This window comes from Labeo rohita, unplaced genomic scaffold (genome assembly GCF_022985175.1).
Source record: "Labeo rohita strain BAU-BD-2019 unplaced genomic scaffold, IGBB_LRoh.1.0 scaffold_682, whole genome shotgun sequence".
NCBI classification, from domain to species: domain Eukaryota; kingdom Metazoa; phylum Chordata; class Actinopteri; order Cypriniformes; family Cyprinidae; genus Labeo; species Labeo rohita.
Genome location: NW_026129615.1, coordinates 2751 through 24503, shown reverse-complemented (window position 1 = coordinate 24503; position 21753 = coordinate 2751). Strand labels below are relative to the sequence as shown.

Below are 21753 nucleotides of genomic sequence, written 5' to 3'. Positions count from 1 at the left end.
CAATTGGAGAATAAAATTGTTCAAATCTGGCTTAATCTGAGTTAATCAATATGCAAGACCCCCTTTAGAGGGGTCATGAACTGAGAAATCAGATTTTTTGTTTCAAAATCATTGACTGCTGTTTATGTGGCGGTTAATCAAGCCAGTGACTAAATGTTCAACTACACATTGTTTATCTTAGTAGTGTGAAAATAATCTGTTAAATTGTGATTAAATTATATACAGAAAGCAATCAAAGAACACTTCCTTTATGACTGCTGAAGCTATCAATCACAAGCAATTGGTGACTAAGTTCTGGACTTTCGCCAAAACTCCTGCTTTAAAGAAAATATCTACACACCACATTCTTATGTCAGTCATGGAAACTTTAATTTGACTGAAGTAGATATAAAAATAATACTACAATCTACACTCTCCACAATTTGTTAATCTTGTAACTATAATAGTAAAAACGTACTAAAAGTTTTAGAGAAAGCTGCATATGCAGTATGTTTTTACACATACACGAGAGTCCACAAGAACAGTATGTGTGTGCTGTACATGTACCATCCGATTTTTGTAAGGTCACACATGTTCATTAACTTGGTTTTGCTGGCCCAAGCCATTGTTTCATAGTAGAAAACGGAACTAAATAGTCAGAACAACAACAACATATTAGCGGAAACTGCAACAACAACAGATGGATACATTGACAAGCACTTGTGTGAGAGGGAGCAGCAACTTTAGTTTAAAACAGTACAAAGACATTTTTATTGATCATAACTTATGGAGAACAATAGAGCAGACGCTGGACAAAGATGAAGCTTTCTAGAAGGCATGTGTTGACCTCCTGTGTTCACATACATCACAAATGGACTATACTTAGGAAGGGTATTTGTACAACGAAGTATACTTAGGCCTTTATTTCATATGCAAAATTTAATGGGAGTTTACACTGATGTCTCACAGCAGACATCGCCCTAGGACCGTTTAAATCAGAGGGCTAAATTCAGAGTAGAAAATGGCCTTTTATTTCTAAATTATTTTATTTTTAAGTGACATTTTTTAATGTAAAAATCATACTAACATTATAAGTACACCTTGGGAAACTTTAAAAAACGAATAAAGGCATGCAGTTCATAACAGTTTAAAATGTGAAAGAACTGTGTAGTGACTTCTGATTTTAGTACTTTTGGTATTGCCACTCCAAATACTCACCTTGGAAGAATGAATTACTGTGACTGTTGTACAACATTCCAAGGTTCAAAGAGTGACCTAGAGCAGCCATCTCAATCACATCAGATGGGAAATCTGAAAATCAAAAACAGACATAAAAATAAACAATACAATAGACAATATAAACTAATTTGTAGAGTTACCAAACTGTATGATATTTACTCACCAATACAGTGGATTTCAAATCCTTTACACAAACGTTTTGCCTGCATGTCTCTTTCTTTCAAGGTCTGAAAATCAAATGTCAAACCAAATTAGTTTTTCTCAGTCGCTTTGGTGCATTTCTCACAACACTATTTACATTTGCACAACAGTTAATGCATTTCTCAAAATAATTAGTACAAACTGCAAAACCTAGTTGATAACCTGCAAAAGCGTGTCACTTGCTCAAAATGGATAGCTCATTCCTCAAAAGCAAGTATTCATGTCAATGAAAGTGTCAGTGTCATCAAGATGAAAAGTCCTGACACCATTGTTTATGAACAAGATAGTCAAATGGCTTTGTCATGTTTTCATTATAACAGTTTACTCTGTAAATTTCTTCCAATGCAAAAAAGTCAGATTTTGGTGACACTTCCTGAAAATGTTTAAGACAGCACTATATACTATTTGCACAGCCATTTAAAAACTACAGTAAAGTTAGACATTGCTGTATTTAGTGAGGTATCTGAGTACAAGACACTGAATATGTATGTTTCACATAGAAGACATTTTCAGGAAAAAAAAGATTTAAAAATTTTTATAAAATTTGCTTGACAGATTTTGACAACTAGTTTAACATTTTTGTATGTAATGACTAAAGCAATGAAATGAGGACTATTAGTTTTATATGGAATGACTATTCAGCATTCACAAGTTTAGTTAATTTTGACTGACATGACATAAGCAAAATATAAAACAGCAGAGAGTTGTATGAAAGCAATTGATGCATGTCCAAAAGCATTTGCAATTTGTTGGAGGAGAAACTGCTACTATGATGTGCACAAATTACTAAATTTTGTGGAGGTTGAAGTAAATGTTGTGCAAATGTAAATAGTGTTGTGAGAAATGCACCAAAGCGACTGAGAAAAACTGTAAAATTTTTTGAACATAAGTATTAATAATATGTCTATGTTCATGTTTAAACAGAAATATTAAAGTTATTCTAATGTTATTACCATCTCCAGTTCTGTCAATCTGGTTGTAAATGCATTGCTTTCTTTTTCGTTTTGTGGTAGATCAATAGCCTAAAAAAGACAGAGATAAATAAGCTGATAGATAAACAGAGATAGACAAACAGACAGACAGACAGACAGACAGACAGATAGATAGATAGATAGATAGATAGATAGATAGATAGATAGATAGATAGATAGATAGATAGATAGATAGATAGATAGATAGACAGACAAACAGACAGACAGACAGACAGACAGACAGATAGATAGATAGATAGATAGATAGACAAACAGACAGACAGACAGACAGACAGACAGATAGATAGATAGATAGATAGATAGATAGATAGATAGATAGATAGATAGATAGATAGATAGATAGATAGATAGACAGACAGACAGACAGACAGACAGACAGATAGATAGATAGACAAACAGACAGACAGACAGACAGACAGACAGACGATAGATAGATAGACAGACAGACAGACAGACAGATAGATAGATAGATAGATAGATAGACAGACAGACAGACGATAGATAGATAGATAGATAGATAGATAGATAGATAGACAGACAGATAGATAGATAGACAAACAGACAGACAGACAGATAGACAAACAGACAGACAGACAGATAGATAGATAGATAGATAGATAGATAGATAGATAGATAGATAGATAGATAGATAGATAGACAAACAGACAGACAGACAGATCGATAGATCGATAGATAGAAGGACAAACAGACAGACAGATAGATAGATAGCAAGATAGATAGATAGATAGATAGATACATAGATAGACACAGACAGACAGATATATAGATAGATAGATAGATAGATAGACAGACAGACAGACAGACAGATAGATCAATAGATCGATCGATAGATAGATAGATAGATAGATAGATAGATAGATAGATAGATAGATAGCAAGATAGATAGGTAGATAGGAAGATACATAGATAGATAGACAAACAGACAGACAGATATATAGATAGATAGATTAGATAGATAGATAGATACCTCCACCAGATTGTGTCTCTGCAGTGCTGGTACTGTGTAGTGCTGTCTGACGTGGGTCTCACAGTAAGAAACAGTGCAGGTCAAACAGGTTTTAACAGCTTTGAGCTTCATCTCAGTGCAGATATCACAGGGCACATCTTCAGGTCCAGCGTAGCAGTGAGCAGGAAGAGCAGGACTAAACCCTGCCTTCTGGAGTTCCTCAATCAGTTTCCCTAAAGCCAAATTTACGTTTAAAAGAGGGCGACTTCTGAACTTCTTTCTGCACTGAGGACAAGTGTAACTTTTTCCTTGAGTTGGTTCGCTCCAGTAGATCTCAATGCAGTGTTTGCAGTAACAGTGTCCACAGGGGATGGAAACTGGATTCTTGAAGACCTTTGTGCACACTGAGCATTTGTAGTGATCCTCTGTCAGCAGAGTGGCTGAAAGTGTGCTGTGGAAACATCTAAAAGTTATTACACTTTCAAACCTTTTACAATAAGAAAATAAGTACAAAAATGAGAAAGGAATAATGTACATCCAGCCGGTTGTTATCACAGAATAACCCCCGATCACAAAGTGGAGGAGCTTCCATGAAGAAAGCAGTTGCTAGCAAGCGACAAGTTTAAACTAGACAGACATTTATGGGATACAGCACAGTCATACAACTACTTACATTGCATTTCACCACATAAATAATTATGGTGACCAAAGATATTGATTTAAGATGAAGCTATAGCTGTGTTTGTATGAAAAAAGATACAGTAAGTCTGTGAAACCTGGATGAATTAAATAACTGTACATATAATAATTGATTTAAGTTTTACATTTTTATTATCTAACCAAACACAAAGCTTCTGTGAGGAAAACTGATCCTACCAAGCGTATAGCTACCCAGAAACCTGTGTTATCAGCTTTTACCTGTTGGTGAATAACACACCTCTGAATGTCGCAACTGACCAATCAGAATCGAGTATTCCACAGAGACATGTAATTAATTATTAATAAATATCAATAAATCAAACTAAGATAAGATTAGAGTGTATAGTGACAGTACATAAATATAACTATAGTACAAACTATTCATGATAACAAAATGAAACACTTGTGCTATGACCAAATATTAATTTCAAATATTAATTCAAAGTCCAGCTTTAACTAGATAATTTCTTTGCATTTAGAAGAGCTCAGATTTTAATCTAATCAAACATTATGCAACAGCATAACTGAATTGTTTTTTGAATACACATCAAACACAATGCATACATCATTTAGTTTCATACCTGTAATTCTGTATTCTGTCTCTTGACTGATCACTTTCCAGAAATTTGAAGGAAGGTGCTGGAAATGCTACTTCACGTGATTTTAAACTAAGAATAGGAAAGACAACAGGAGTTTAACAATGTACAAGAGACATGCTATGCAAACCAAGCATAGCTGTAACTAATATAGTATTTTTATTCATGATGCATTAAGCACACAATTTTTAACAGGCTAAGTTCTCATACTTCTCATTTTTTAACACAATCGGCCGATCCATTGACTGTTCACTTTTCAGAGATATATAGGAAGGTGCTGGAGATGCTGCTTCACATGATTTTAAACTTTAAGAATGGGAAAGACAACAGAAGTTTAACATTGTGCAAGAGACATGCTATGCAAAACAAGCATAGCTGTAACTAATAAATATTAACACATTAAGCACAAAGATTTTCAACAGAACAAATTCTCATACTTTTCATTTTTTAACACAATCGGCCTATCCATTGACTGATTGCTCTTTATAGACAGGAATGACGGTGCTGGAGATGGTGCCTCTTTTAATCTCAGACTATGAGAGTACACAAGATTATAAACAAATATCACAAAATAAACATGCAAAATACATAATATGACCCCACTTTTCCTTAATATCTTAAAAAAAATCTTCCTTTGTCTTCTTTTTTCAGAGTCAGAGAAAGTCAATATTTTAAAAAGAGATATGGGGAAACTACGTAAGTTTTAGTTGATAATAAGACAGCGTGCGTGCACATATATATCCCACCAAAGAATGTCTTATACCGTTTAACATCGTAAGGCTGAGTTCTGTCACTGAACACAACTGGTCGATCCATTGAACAGCTGCTTTTTAAAGAGAAGCATGAGGTTGAAGGAGATGGTGCCTCATCTGGTCTTTGACTGCCAAAATAAGATAGAAATATCAGTTTAAAATATAAGACAAAAATTATGTAAGGCAATGCATATTTGTTAATTATCCAAAAAGCATTAAGGACACCACATAAAACTAGCTAACAGAAAAAAATCTCATACTTTCCATACCCTATGCAACTACATTTCCATATTTTAACATAATTAATGCCTCATCAGGTCTCACTCTTTGATAGAATTGTTCTTTTATATGACATAATGAATTCTAACAGCCTGGAAACAAACATTAAGTTTACAAAATGACATGGATATACCATCTCACAGAATCTCATACCTTCTGTCCATGTAACTCTGTGCTCCCGCATCAGTGGGCACACCAGCTTCAACTCTGCTTACATGTCTAGTGTGAAACAGATAATACAACATGAAAAAGAATATACAATATAAAATACTTTGCAAAAGTTGCACAGTAACAGTGGATCACTTGTGAAAAACTTGGCAAACTTGGCATAATTGCTTCAAAATGCTTTTAAAAGAGTTTGAAAAGAGTCAAATCACTATTTACTGTGACTACTATTTGCCTTTAAAACAGAAACATTTCTTCTAGATATACTTCAGCTTACAGTCAGGGATTTTTGTAGGCATATAGTCCAATGCATGATTAAATAAAAAGGAACAGGTACTACCAACAATTTACTATGTAGACTGAAACACAGTCCTAACTTGAAACAGAAACAGCAATGCAGGCAGGTGTTTACAGACATGCTGTTCAAGCTCTTCTGGAGAAGCACAAAGAAACCTATAGCTGAGACAGTCACAGAAGACTTGCTGCCAAAAAACCTACCCCGAAGAAGGAGACAATGCCAAATGACTTAAGCTCAATGACACCACACAGCCAAAAATCATAAAGAACTATCTTGAGCAAAAAGAGAGCATGGAGTCCAGTAAGAGATGGCATGGTGGCCCCCACAAAGCAATGAGCTCAACATGCATGAGTAAGTGTTGGAATACTTGAAGAGACAGAAGCAACTGAAACAGAACTGCAGCTAATTCTAAAATGTTTGGAACAAAACTGTTCCTTAAAAAAATGTTGCTGAAATGTATGTTGAAAAACTGGAAACAAGCATTAAACCTTACAATGTGAAAAGGAAAAAATATATAAATAAATATATACACACACCATTTAATAAAATCGCATACCTTCTTAACAAGTTGTTCAGTCCTTCCTCTTCTAGAACAATCGGCCGATCCATTGACTGATCACTTTTCAGAGATATATAGGAAGGTGCAGGAGATGCTGCTTCACATGATTTTAAACTTTAAGAATGGGAAAGACAACAGAAGTTTAACATTGTGCAAGAGACATGCTATGCAAAACAAGCATGGTTGTAACTAATAAAATATATATTCATTTAACACTCTAAGCACAAAAATTTGAAACAGGATAAAATCTCATACTTTTCATTTTTTAACACAATCGGCCTATCCATTGACTGATTACTCTCCATAGACAGGAATGATGGTGCTGGAGATGGTGCCTCTTTTAATCTCAGACTATGAGAGTACACAAGATTATAAACAAATATCACAAAATAAACATGCAACATACATAATATGACCCCACTTTTCCTTAATATCTTTAAGTAAAATCATCCTTTCCTTTGTCTTCTTTTTTCAGAGTCACAGAAAGTCAATATTTTAAAAAGAGATGTGGGTAAACTACTTTAGTTTTAGTTGATAATAAGACAGCGTACAATAGCATACACACGTGACCCTGGACCACAAAATCTGTCATAAGGGTCAGTTTTTCGAAATTGAGATTTATACATCATCTGAAAGCTAAATAAATAAGCTTTCAATTGATGTATGTTACATAAGCACACAAATTGATGTAGGTTTGTTAGGATATGACAATATTTGGCTGAGATACAACTATTTGAATATATGGAATTTGAGGGTGCAAAAAAAATCTAAAAATTGAGAAAATCACCTTTAAAGTTTCCAAGTGAAGTTAATAGCAATGCATATTAGTAATCAAAAATTAAGTTTTGATATATTTACAGTAGGAATTTTACTAAATATCTCCATGGAACATGGTCTTTACTTAATTTCCTAATGTTTTCTGGCATAAAAGAAAAATCAATAATTTTGACCCATACAATGTATTTTTGGCTATTGCTACAAATATACTCCAGCAACTTAAGACTGGTTTTGTGGTCCAGGGTCACATATGTACATATATATCCCACCAAAGAATGTCTTATACCGTTTAACATCGCAAGGCTGAGTTCTGTCACTGAACACAACTGGTCGATCCATTGAACAGTTGCTTTTTAAAGAGAAGCATGAGGTTGAAGGAGATGGTGCCTCATCTGGTCTTTGACTGCCAAAATAAGATAGAAATATCAGTTTAAAATATAAGACAAAAATTATGTAAGGCAATGCATATTTGTTAATTATCCAAAAAGCATTAAGGACACCACATAAAACTAGCTAACAGAAAAAAATCTCATACTTTCCATACCCTATGCAACTACATTTCCATATTTTAACATAATTAATGCCTCATCAGGTCTCACTCTTTGATAGAATTGTTCTTTTATATGACATAATGAATTCTAACAGCCTGGAAACAAACATTAAGTTTACAAAATGACATGGATATACCATCTCACAGAATCTCATACCTTCTGTCCATGTAACTCTGTGCTCCCGCATCAGTGGGCACACCAGCTTCAACTCTGCTTACATGTCTAGTGTGAAACAGATAATACAACATGAAAAAGAATATACAATATAAAATACTTTGCAAAAGTTGCACAGTAACAGTGGATGACTTGTGAAAAACTTGGCAAACTTGGCATAATTGCTTCAAAATGCTTTTAAAAGAGTTTGAAAAGAGTCAAATCACTATTTACTGTGACTACTATTTGCCTTTAAAACAGAAACATTTCTCCTAGATATACTTCAGCTCACAGTCAGGGATTTTTGTAGGCATATAGTCCAATGCATGATTAAATAAAAAGGAACAGGTACTATCAACAATTTACTATGTAGACTGAAACACAGTCCTAACTTGAAACAGAAACAGCAATGCAGGCAGGTGTTTACAGACATGCTGTTCAAGCTCTTCTGGAGAAGCACAAAGAAACCTATAGCTGAGACAGTCACAGAAGACTTGCTGCCAAAAAACCTACCCCGAAGAAGGAGACAATGCCAAATGACTTAAGCTCAATGACACCACACAGCCAAAAATCATAAAGAACTATCTTGAGCAAAAAGAGAGCATGGAGTCCAGTAAGAGATGGCATGGTGGCCCCCACAAAGCAATGAGCTCAACATGCATGAGTAAGTGTTGGAATACTTGAAGAGACAGAAGCAACTGAAACAGAACTGCAGCTAATTCTAAAATGTTTGGAACAAAACTGTTCCTTAAAAAAAATGTTGCTGAAATGTATGTTGAAAAACTGGAAACAAGCATTAAACCTTACAATGTGAAAAGGAAAAAATATATAAATAAATATATACACACACCATTTAATAAAATCGCATACCTTCTTAACAAGTTGTTCAGTCCTTCCTCTTCTAGAACAATCGGCCGATCCATTGACTGATCACTTTTCAGAGATATATAGGAAGGTGCAGGAGATGCTGCTTCACATAATTTTAAACTTTAAGAATGGGAAAGACAACAGAAGTTTAACATTGTGCAAGAGACATGCTATGCAAAACAAGCATGGTTGTAACTAATAAAATATATATTCATTTAACACTCTAAGCACAAAAATTTAAAAACAGGATAAAATCTCATACTTTTCATTTTTTAACACAATCGGCCTATCCATTGACTGATTACTCTCCATAGACAGGAATGACGGTGCTGGAGATGGTGCCTCTTTTAATCTCAGACTATGAGAGTACACAAGATTATAAACAAATATCACAAAATAAACATACAAAATACATAATATGACCCCACTTTTCCTTAAAATCTTTAAGAAAAATCATCCTTTCCTTTGTCTTCTTTTTTCAGAGTTACAGAAAGTCAATATTTTAAAAAGAGATGTGGGTAAACTACTTTAGTTTTAGTTGATAATAAGACAGCGTACAATAGCGTACACATATGTGACCCTGGACCACAAAATCTGTCATAAGGGTCAGTTTTTCGAAATTGACATTTATACATCATCTGAAAGCTAAATAAATAAGCTTTCAATTGATGTATGATACATAAGCACACAAATTGATGTAGGTTTGTTAGGATATGACAATATTTGGCTGAGATACAACTATTTGAATATATGGAATTTGAGGGTGCAAAAAAAATCTAAAAATTGAGAAAATCACCTTTAAAGTTTCCAAGTGAAGTTAATAGCAATGCATATTAATAATCAAAAATTAAGTTTAGATATATTTACAGTAGGAATTTTACTAAATATCTCCATGGAACATGGTCTTTACTTAATTTCCTAATGTTTTCTGGCATAAAAGAAAAATCAATAATTTTGACCCATACAATTTATTTTTGGCTATTGCTACAAATATACTCCAGCAACTTAAGACTGGTTTTGTGGTCCAGGGTCACATATGTACATATATATCCCACCAAAGAATGTCTTATACCGTTTAACATCGCAAGGCTGAGTTCTGTCACTGAACACAACTGGTCGATCCATTGAACGGTTGCTTTTTAAAGAAAAGCATGAGGTTGAAGGAGATGGTGCCTCATCTGGTCTTTGACTGCCAAAATAAGATAGAAATATCAGTTTAAAATATAAGACAAAAATTATGTAAGGCAATGCATATTTGTTAATTATCCAAAAAGCATTAAGGACAGCACATAAAACTAGCTAACAGAAAAAATCTCATACTTTCCATACCCTATGCAACTACATTTCCATATTTTAACATAATTAATGCCTCATCAGGTCTCACTCTTTGATAGAATTGTTCTTTTATATGACATAATGAATTCTAACAGCCTGGAAACAAACATTAAGTTTACAAAATGACATGGATATACCATCTCACAGAATCTCATACCTTCTGTCCATGTAACTCTGTGCTCCCACATCAGTGGGCACACCAGCTTCAACTCTGCTTACATGTCTAGTGTGAAACAGATAATACAACATGAAAAAGAATATACAATATAAAATACTTTGCAAAAGTTGCACAGTAACAGTGGATGACTTGTGAAAAACTTGGCAAACTTGGCATAATTGCTTCAAAATACTTTTAAAAGAGTTTGAAAAGAGTCAAATCACTATTTACTGTGACTACTATTTGCCTTTAAAACAGAAACATTTCTTCTAGATATACTTGCTCACAGTCAGGGATTTTTGTAGGCATATAGTCCAATGCATGATTAAATAATAATGAACAGGTACTACCAACAATTTACTATGTAGACTGAAACACAGTCCTAACTTGAAACAGAAACAGCAATGCAGGCAGGTGTTTACAGACATGCTGTTCAAGCTCTTCTGGAGAAGCACAAAGAAACCTATAGCTGAGACAGTCACAGAAGACTTGCTGCCAAAAAACCTACCCCGAAGAAGGAGACAATGCCAGATGACTTAAGCTCAATGACACCACACAGCCAAAAATCATAAAGAACTATCTTGAGCAAAAAGAGAGCATGGAGTCCAGTAAGAGATGGCATGGTGGCCCCCACAAAGCAATGAGCTCAGCATGCATGAGTAAGTGTTGGAATACTTGAAGAGACAGAAGCAACTGAAACAGAACTGCAGCTAATTCTAAAATGTTTGGAACAAAACTGTTCCTTAAAAAAAAGTTGCTGAAATGTATGCTGAAAAACTGGAAACAAGCATTAACCCTTACAATGTAAAAAGGAAAAAATATACAAATAAATATATACACACACCATTTAATAAAATTGCATACCTTCTTAACAAGTCATTCAGTGCTTCCTCTTCTAGAACAATCGGCCGATCCACTGACTGATCACTTTTCAGAGATATATAGGAAGGTGCAGGAGATGCTGCTTCATATGGTTGTAGACTTTAAGAATCGGAAAGACAAGAATTTAACATGGTACAAGAGACATGCTATGGAAATGTATTTCTATTTTGTATTTCTAGTACAATAATCACAAAGTTTGCAACCACCCAAACAGACTGAAATCTCTTACTACTTATCTGCCATGGTACTTTGTGCTTCACTGTTCAACACAACTGGTCCATCAATTGACTGATCACTCTTTACAGAGAGGTGTGAGGGTGCTGAAGATAGTGCCGTAAATGGTCTCACACTATGAAAGAATAAATTAGGTTATAAACAAATATCACAAAACAGCCAAACCGAGAATAACCTAGCAGATTAAATGATCATACTTTTCACAGTCAATGCAATTGTAGTCATCACTGTTCAACACATCCACTATATCATCAAGGAAGCTTTCAGACATTATGTTTTCAGGTGATGGTTCATCTGGTCTTAGACTGTGAGAGTATACATAAGTTAAACAAGTATCACAATAGAAAAATAAAACTAGCAAGAAGACCAAAGTCTTCCTTAAAATCATTGTTTTCTTTTTTGAAAATAAGAAAATATTTTGAAAAAAGACATGGGTGAACTAGTTTAGTTGTAGTTGATGATAGGATCACTAATGTACACATATATTCAGCATGAAATGTAAGTTCTCATACCTTTTTACACCATACGGCTGAATTATGTTATTTAACACATACTGCCAATTCACTGAAGGGTTGCTTTTGAAAGAGCAGTATGAAGCTGCAGGAGATGGTGCCTCATCTGGTGGTTGGCTGTCAAGATGAGATAGAAAATCAGATTTTAAGGTAATCTAAGAGACATACAAATTATGGCAGACAATTCATATTTTTATTTTCCAAAAAGCACACAATACATCCACTAACAGATTAAACTCTCATACTTCTTTCCAGTGGATCTTTGTGCTCCAGTGTTCAACTCAATCGTTTGAAGAAGTGAGGATACTGGAGATGTCACCTCATTTAATCTCAGACTGCAGAGTATAAAATAACACACACACACACACACATAAATTAGCTGATAAAGGTATCAATAATGTAAACATAAGTCTATATACATCCCGACAAAGATTCTAAGTTATCATACCGTTTATCTCCATAATGCTGAGTTGTGTAACTGGACGCAAACAATGGATCCATTGATGCTGTCTTTTTTACAGAGAAGTAAGAATCAGGAGATGGTGCCTCATCTGACCTTCTCCTTAGTACATAGAAAAAAGGTTGTTGCTTAATAAAGTGTTTTATTAAAGTGAACTGTAATACTCAACTTGACTGGATGCAGAAAGCAGAGAAGCAAACTGTTCTTACTTTACGCAATGAGTGAGAACTGGGCATGGCACATCATCTGGTCTCTTCTTTTTCTTCATGAAGAAAATTGTAAGAATCACACATGGGTGTGATTATTTCCAAGCAAAACAAGGGCAGGGTTCAAAGAAACCGGTCTGACAAGGTATCTTTGCTCACGATCTGTATCAAACAAAGACACATAAAGAAATATGTCAAAATACATGCTTTAATGATTTATGCTTGGTTTAAATTTAAATTTTAAATTTTAAAGAAACACACACACACACACAAACACATGTTGGGTTTACATGTTTTATGGGGACATTCCATAGGCGTAATGGTTTTTATACTGTACAAACCGTATTTTCTATCACCCTACACCTACCCTACACCTTAACCTAGCCCTCACAGGAGACTGTGCACACTTTTACTTTCTCAAAAAAACTCATTCTGTATTTTATAAGCCTGTTTCCTCATGGGGACCTCACAAATGTCCAAATGTCCACAAATGTCACAACGTCAAAATTTACTGGTATTACTATCCTTGTGGGGACATTTGGTCCCCATAACGTGATGAATACCAGGTGCACACACACACACACACAAACCCTAAAAGCACAAACTTTCTCACATGGCAAATCTGTGGATATTTATGCCATCAACTTTCATCAACTTGCCATCAATAAAAACAGAAAATAGTGGTTTCAACACATTTTTACTCAAACTAATCAAAATGGATTTATAGCGTTTTGGAAAAGAGCTCCTCAATATATACCTGGGCGTCGGAACCATTGAATGTGGGGAATGACCCTCCCACTTTTACCGTCTCAAATTTAGCGAATATGTCTGCTTACTTTTTAAAGCGCCATCAGTCAAATCCATTCCACATGACGAATGCGCTAATAGATTATCTCAATGCTCGCGCGTATGAACAGGCTGCATCTGGGATGGAGGAGTGGACGGAGCGGGCGCATCAGGCGCAATCATCAAACATATTTCAAACGAAGCGGGCGCCACGGTCCTGACCGCATCGCTGTCTTTACTGCGTACAGGCTACGCAAAGCCGATTAATAAAGAAGTGGGTGTACGCAGTATACTTGGCTATACTTTGCACTACACCACAGTGAATTAAACTCCATTTTTGTGTTTTCACTAATATTTGCGCCTGCCGCGCTCTTGAAACACAGCAAAGTAAACAAAGCATCTGAGCGTATCTGCTGCTGATACTTTATTCAGACTTTTCGATTATTTATTGAAAACAAATGCCTTTCCGATGTAAAATGAGATGTAAGAAGGCAGAGGCACGAGTTTGGCAATAGGCGGACGCGAACTCGGGTCGATTGTTTAAAAAAACACAAGTTAAATGACTCGTTTTTTCGGTTACGCGACTGGAAACGTATTTTTAATAGCCGTCTTTTGTACTGTTGTCACGTTAGTGGGCAGAGGTGATATACATAACCCTTGCGAGCAAGGCGGCCTATTCCGTTAATTAAAAGGCACCAGACAACAGAAAATGGCATATATGGGGAGGGGGAATTATTTTGCTTCCGACGCCCATGTATGTGTGCGTGTGTGTGCTATGAAATGGATATTTCTGAATATCGTTTTTTTTGTTTTTTAAAAAAACGAAATTACCTGCCATAAAACGAATTTACCATATCTGCCTTTTTGTCACATTAACATTTCTCATAGATCCGAATTGCTATGCAGGTCGCTTTTAAAAGGAAAACACTAGAAGTAAGTGTTTTACTTCATTTAGATTATGTATTTTATAAGATAATATTACTTTATGATGACATGTATACATTCTGCGTAACATCTGCTTGCTTTAATGGGCGCGCACACTGAACATTCAAGTCTGGAGCAGAAGGATTTACCATGGAAATGTGGCGGAAACTCAACTGTCGAGCGGCAAAACACATCTTCCACTACTGTTTTCACAAATTTCAGGTAAGTTTAGTCTCTAATATTACACAAATAGTACATACATGTGTTCCTGACATTTTCTTTCATGTAAATGATACATTTCTGTTAAATATTTACTTTATAGAAATGGTTTATTGTCTTCAGAAAAAGTCTGTTAGGATCTGAACTGTAATGCTAACTATAAGAGGTAAGTTAGGTTAACTATTGACTTGAGCTCTTGTTTATGAAAGTTTGGGCTTTTAATGTCATCTTAATTAACGTGACTTGCTGTTTTGCTTTTTTTATGAAGGTTTTGCAGGCAATTTGTCATTGGATGAAAGGAAGTAAGCTCATTTATTTAACCTAGAAGTATGCAATATACGGTTAATCGGATACAAAATTAACATGGAGCGTGAAAATGAGCTGAAAGTACTTTAAGCATGTTTTGACCTTTCATGGTAAACAAATATTGATTCCACTTGTCCTGTGACTTCAGCAGTTTCAGAAAAAAAAACTTCTATGACAGGAAAAGTTCCTGATTTTAAAATTTCTGAAGAGAGCTGCTGACAGAGATATAAAAAACACAGGTGATCTGAGAAAGCTTATTAAATTACTTTATATGTATCTTTCATAATATATTTAGCCTATATCACCACGCATCTGTAATTTTCTTTTGCAAAATTATATATATCTATATACTTTTATGTTTGTTTGCTTGTTAGATATTTTAATAGGACTTTAACATACAAACATAAGTAACACTGTATATGAGTATTAAATAAGTAACAGTAAAAAGGTAAATTCTGTTATTAAACTGTATTGTTTTGTATATCCTATATATTATTTATTTTTCTTTACTGCATTTCACCTTTGCTGTAGTTTACTTCTAATAAACCTGACATTGTATAATAAATATTGTTGACAGATTGTTTACATTCCAGATTGTTTATGTTCCTAGAATGTTCCATGCTAATGGCCGTGGACCAGAGTTGGAGCGGATCTCCTGTCGAAGAACATCTCTAGACATTATGATCCATATGACTAGTAAGTAATATCTTAAACATACACTACCATTCAAAAGTTTAAGGGTCAGATTTGTCATGTATTTGAAATAAGTCTTTTATGGCAACAACTGCTGCATTTATTTGAATAAAAACAGTAAAACTGTAATATTGTGAAATTACCATTTTTAAATAACTATTTTATATTTCAATATGTTTTAAAAAGTGATCTAACCTGATTTTGCAGCATCATTATGCTTACACCATGTCTACACTGGATGCGAGTGGCACGACACAACAAAATACAGTAGAACCCATTATAATCATTGATGCTGTCTATACTGGATGCAGCGCGGCAGGAGAAATCCCCTACAGTAAACTGCTACCGCATTCTATTTATGACGAATTACATTTTACAATGTATTCACATAGAAAACAGTTATTTTAAGTTGTTATAATAAACATTACTGTTTTTATTTATGATCAAATAAATGCAGTTTTCTTGGTGAACATAAGAGACTTATTTTAAAAACATAAACAAAACTGACCACAAATGTTAATGACACAAGGGATACAAATATTAGTCCATTTATTCTAATAAAGTGCAAGAAGCTCTTGAAAATATTAATGTGAACAGATTTTTAATTTTTTTTTACCTTTTTTTTTTATTTGTATTGTATATCAAAAATGCAAAGCACAGTGACGTAGATTGTCTGTCTGTGCTGGATGCAAACCAGCGCGCGACCATTGAAAATCATTTGAACTTTGTGTCAGTACATGGTAAATAGAATGCGGCATCAGTTTGCTGTCAGGGATTTGTAGTGTTGTGCTGTGCCTCATCCAGTGTAGACAGCATCACTGATTATAATAGGTTCTATTGTATTGTGTCTTATTTTGTATGCATTTTGCTCACGGTGTTAAAATTGGTATGATGCCATTCATAACTAATAGAACTTTTCTATTTCAGAGACTGAAAATCATCAATAAAACACAAGGTAATGATAACTTATTTTAAGAATATAGTAATATAGTATAGTGGATTGATAACTCCAACACCAATTAATCAGACCTGAGCAGCTGATCAACGATCACCAGAAACTCTGCAGAACTTCAGTACCCAGTCCTCAATAAGTCCTCAAAAACCAGAGTTGTAAGTCATCAATCTAGCAGTCATCCTGCCTCTCTGAATTGTCATGTTTAGAACATATTTCAGGAGATCTCAACATTGTCTCTCGAGGTCCACTTACATGCGTTTTGCTCCAACCTAGTCCAGTGCGTCTGAACAAACTAATCAAGGTCTTCAGTTTAACTATAAATTTACCTGAACTATGGGTGTGTATTTCTCAGGTCCCTTGATCATTAGTCAGTGGTTAAAGGAGAACTACACTTCCAGAACAACAATTTACAAATAATGTACTCACCCTCTTGTCATCCAAGATGTTCATGTCCTTCTTTATTCAGTTGTAAAGAAATTACAGTTGTAAATGTTTTTTGAGGAAAACATTTCAGCAGTTTTCTCCATATAATGGACTGGACACCCTTTTGTTAAGGGTGTTTGATCTTCTTTGCATGTTCACTTTGCAAAGACCATGTCGGTACTTCTGCAGCGATGTAGGATGATTTCGAAATGATTTTTCAAGTTGAGGGAGAAAATACGATTGGAGTTTTTCAACATAAGAGAAAGGCAAGATGAGCGTTTAAGATTAAAAAGTATTTTAAATTGTATTCTTTTAATGAAAATAACTAATTGGTTCGCTAGATAAGACCCTTCTTCCTCTGCTGGAATCATTTACAGTCGTTTGAAGCCGCATTTAAACTGCATTATGGAATTTAAAAATTGGGGCACCATATCAGTCCATTATATGGAGAAGAACGCAGAAATGTTTTCCTCAAAAAACATAACGACTGAAGAAAGAACAACATGAACATCTTGGATGACAAGGGGGTGAGTATATTATCTGTGAATCTTGGTTTTGGAAGTGGACTTCTCCTTTAAGGGATGCCTTAATCACAAAATTTTTACTGTGCACTGAAATGTGTGCTCCCTAAATAGCTGTGAAAACCAGGAAGCATCGATGCTCACTACGTTACCTTATAGGAAGTTCTGAAGCTCAAAGAGATAATTCACTACAATATGACATGTGACCGATTTTAAAACACAAAACAATATCATATTTCAGCATAAACATACATCACTAGACAGGTAATGTCTAATCTAGCAAACATTTACAATTTATTTATGGCTGAAATCTTGCACATTCATGTAACAAAGTATTTATAATGCACTGTAAATAGCATTAAAAGTTGTGTGTAAATATCAGTAGTGATGCTGTACAGTGAGAATGGAAATAGTCACCAGTGTGTAGTGTGTAGTGAGCCACTGTCCTTATCAATGTCTGAATTTGTAAACACAATTTATCTATTCACAAGCTAGCAAACTACTAAGGTGATTGAGACACACCCTCTGTATGACAGGGGACTTTAAGGGCCAGAGTTGAGAAGAACCCCTGACACACTAATTAGTTAATAATCACTCATGAAGAATGATTACACTTTCATTTGAACAGAAATATGCAGTATTTGACTCATATTCAGTGATGTTATTATTTTCTATTTCTTTTTGTGTCAATCACAGCTAAATAAAACCAAAGTCCATTCAGCCACAGGTCACTGCATCTTTTTTTTTTTTTTTTTAATATCAAACACATTCTAGTATTTACATATGTTTAGGCTTTTATAACCATTATAGGGATCACTGTTTCAGTACAGTTCTTATGTACTATCCAATTAACATTTCAGCAGCTGAATTCTTTTAGTACTTGCATAGTAATTTTAATTGTACCACATTTGCGATGCATATATAGGAAGTGACATAAAACTGTTGAAAATTCTAGAAAATTGTTCTCATTCTGTAAGTCAGTTCCCACTCTTTTGTTGATTTGTTTGTTTGTTTTTAACATTTACATTTTGGTTCTTGTTTTCTCTTTCATTTTTAGATGCTGGAGAAAAAGCAGCCAGGCTGAAGCATTTAAAGTGGAAACTTTTGTCGTGGCTCAAAAATCCAGGATTGGGATGGTGGAAGGAGCAGAAGAACCAGAAGATCAGAGATCAGGCAGAGATCTACTGATGCCCCTGAGGGAACTGATTAACTAACGTGTTAGGTTAAACCAAAAAAACTTTTGGTCATCTTTGAAACTAAATGTAGATCTTTTTAATGAAATCTGAGAAATTTCTGTCCCTCTATTTCACAGTTTATGCAACTACCACTTTCGAGCCTCAGAAAGGTAGTAAAGACAGCATTAAAGTAAGCCATGTGACTCCAGTTGTTTAACCTTAATTTTATGAAAAAACATTGCATTTTATTCACACACAAACTAAAATCTTATGGTGCTGTTGTGGAAATGCATTGGAGATACCTAATGTATGAATAAAGATGTAATTTTGTTGTTGTTGCTGTTTTTTGCATACACAAGGCATCTGTTAAAAATATCTTTATTTGCATTCTGCACAAAAGTTTCTTATGGGTTTGGAGTGACATGAGAGTAAGTAATTAATGGCAAAATTGGCATTTTTTGGGAGAAATATGTTGTAATGTTGTTAGAATTGGTCATTGTCCTTTTCAGTATTTCAAAGGTTATTGTTTTGAAAAATCAGTTTCAAATAAATACTACTCCTTTGACAGTTCTATTTGAAGAATACTGAAAATATGTTTTCCACCGAAAATAGTGGGCAGCACAACTGTTTTCACATTGATAATAATCTGAAATGTTTCTTTAGCAGCAAATAATATTAAAAATGTATTCTGAAGGGTCATGTGACACTGAATACTGGAGTAATTAGGATGAAAATGTAGTTCACATGAATAAATTACCTTTCACAATGTATTCATATAGAAAACATAGTTATATTTTATAAGTTTACTGTTTTTACGGTATGTTTAATCAAATGCAGGCTTAATTTGTGATCAGGAAAGTGTTTTTTACTTGAAAGATGTATTTAATGTGTCAATAAATGTTTTAGTACTCTTTTGTGAATTGTCTTATTTTGAATTTGAGATAAATATAATCATGAATTTACGGTTCAAATTCGGCCTGAAAAAGACGTCTTTTTAACTTTCACTTTACAACCATATTCAGACGTAATTTGGACGTCTTTTTATAGACGTCTTTTCGTCTTTCACTTTTCGACCAAATTTTCACGTTGTTTAGACGTCTAGCATTGACGTCCTTTCGACGACTTTTCGAGTTTTTGCGGGTATGATTCGTTTTCATTTCACGACACGAACAATACTTTTTCTTAGCATTTTTTGTTGTTGTTGTTTCCATATCGATCAGTACATCAGGGCACGGGCGTGCCCGGGCCATGAGGCCCGACCGTGACTATCGAGGAAGACAGCCTTCTCCCCTAACGGAAAAGCGGAGGCCCGATCCAATATGCTGTTTAGATGGCCCAAAACTGAGGCGGCCCTGCGCCAGAGCATTGCATAATTAAGCTGCGATCACCAATTCACAAAAGAGGAGTGTTAAACATAGCCTACCTTAAAACAGAAGAAATTGTATCCGCTCACGTATCTGTTGATGGTAGTTTACATCAAAGTTGTCGTAAATCCAGTGTACAAAACAGCTTTTATTATATTTGAAGCTAATTGTGAACAACCAAGTACGCATAAAATGGCGACGATGCCGCGAAATGGTGTCGTATATCGTAAGTCTTACATACTTTCACTTTCTGTTCCCCTCCCAAACAATTTTCCACACATTCGTGACGTAATATGGCAAGCCGTTTTAACATTTAACATTTTTAAATACGAGTATATTTTCCATTAAGTACTAGGAGTTGAACGACTTAACGTAACTCGTAACTTAACGTAAATCTTGGCCATTTTTTTATTCATAAATATAAATTATTGGACAAGAACCCACTACTGTCAGTTTTTCTGGTTGATTATAATTCTTATGTTTTGTCTTTGATCGGCATAAAAAAATCACTCAAAAGTCAAAAGCTTTCAGTGTTTAACCTTGTATATATATATATATATATATATACACACCTGGGTTTTGCAGATGGCTGTGTATTCTTTGGCTGCATGTCTTTTTCTCCATTGTTTCTGTTGCCTATAGATTCTTTGTGAGGATACAACATAATGCACTGCAAAATGTCCTAAGACAGGGGAAATAGTGAAGATGCACTGTTCCAACAGTGGAAGACTGTATTTTTAGGAGTTATACATGCATTGTTTTAAATAAAGTATTTGAAATTTTGTGATTATTGTGTCTGTTTTAACTGAATGCCAGTAGTACCTATGTAGAGTAAAAAATAAAATTTAAATGAATTCAATATTAAAATGATAAAATCTACTGAAATCTATATTAAAATGAATGAATTACAGCAGTATACTGATGAATTTTTTTTAGTATTTGACTGTAAAACAGTACAGTTTGCAACTGTAAATTAAATACAGTTTGCTATACTGTAAATCTTAATTACTTAAAAACTTACTGGCAACTGAAATGTCTAACAGTGTATTTTGTCAAAAAAAAAGTAGCTCCTTTGTGCATGCATTAGAGGTGAGAGCACGAGCACTAGCGCCACTGTGACCGCAGGCATTTTCAAAAGACTTTTGCGTTCTTCTTTCGTACTGTCCAAGCAAACAGCAGTTAGTTATTTATTTTCACAGTCTAGAAATATGTACGGGAAAACACTGTAATGTAAATTCATTAATCTGGTGCACTTTGAGAGTTCAAAAATATGAACTATAAGTTAACCCATGTTCATTGTGCAAATTAAACAAAGAATAAAGGTTGATGACCTGACTCCGCTCTTTTGATACTCTGAAAATCATGATCATGAACTCATCGTGTGAGCAAAGTCATATTGTACTTTTGATTTTAGTTAATTTGACAGATACTTTGCCAAAGCAGTGGCACAAAACAACATTGTTACACTATGAAATAATAGTAAATATTAATCACTGCAAATAGCAAACATATCAAAGTATTATCACA

The 21753-nt window shown here is 34.4% G+C and overlaps 1 protein-coding gene across 1 annotated transcript in view; it reads right to left on the bottom strand.

The window, feature by feature from the left end:
* The window catches only part of LOC127161606 (uncharacterized), a gene marked incomplete at its 3' end in the record, with an annotated part of 38634 nt that extends 18192 nt beyond the window's left edge, over nt 1–20442 (bottom strand). Inside the window, exons 1-25 of the mRNA XM_051104335.1 lie at nt 20286–20442; nt 12864–13022; nt 12643–12756; nt 12440–12529; nt 12195–12311; nt 11880–11987; nt 11678–11797; nt 11431–11547; nt 10567–10632; nt 10147–10263; nt 9337–9432; nt 9078–9194; nt 8211–8276; nt 7790–7906; nt 6982–7077; nt 6724–6840; nt 5858–5923; nt 5437–5553; nt 5111–5206; nt 4884–4979; nt 4659–4745; nt 3400–3829; nt 2373–2441; nt 1382–1445; nt 1198–1290 (exon numbers count right to left, since the gene is read on the bottom strand). Of these exons, the coding sequence (XP_050960292.1) occupies nt 1198–1290; nt 1382–1445; nt 2373–2441; nt 3400–3829; nt 4659–4745; nt 4884–4979; nt 5111–5206; nt 5437–5553; nt 5858–5923; nt 6724–6840; nt 6982–7077; nt 7790–7906; nt 8211–8276; nt 9078–9194; nt 9337–9432; nt 10147–10263; nt 10567–10632; nt 11431–11547; nt 11678–11797; nt 11880–11987; nt 12195–12311; nt 12440–12529; nt 12643–12756; nt 12864–12922 (2635 nt within the window). The remainder of the gene's footprint in view (nt 1–1197; nt 1291–1381; nt 1446–2372; nt 2442–3399; nt 3830–4658; nt 4746–4883; nt 4980–5110; nt 5207–5436; nt 5554–5857; nt 5924–6723; nt 6841–6981; nt 7078–7789; nt 7907–8210; nt 8277–9077; nt 9195–9336; nt 9433–10146; nt 10264–10566; nt 10633–11430; nt 11548–11677; nt 11798–11879; nt 11988–12194; nt 12312–12439; nt 12530–12642; nt 12757–12863; nt 13023–20285) is intronic.
* Nucleotides 20443–21753: the final 1311 nt, after the last annotated feature.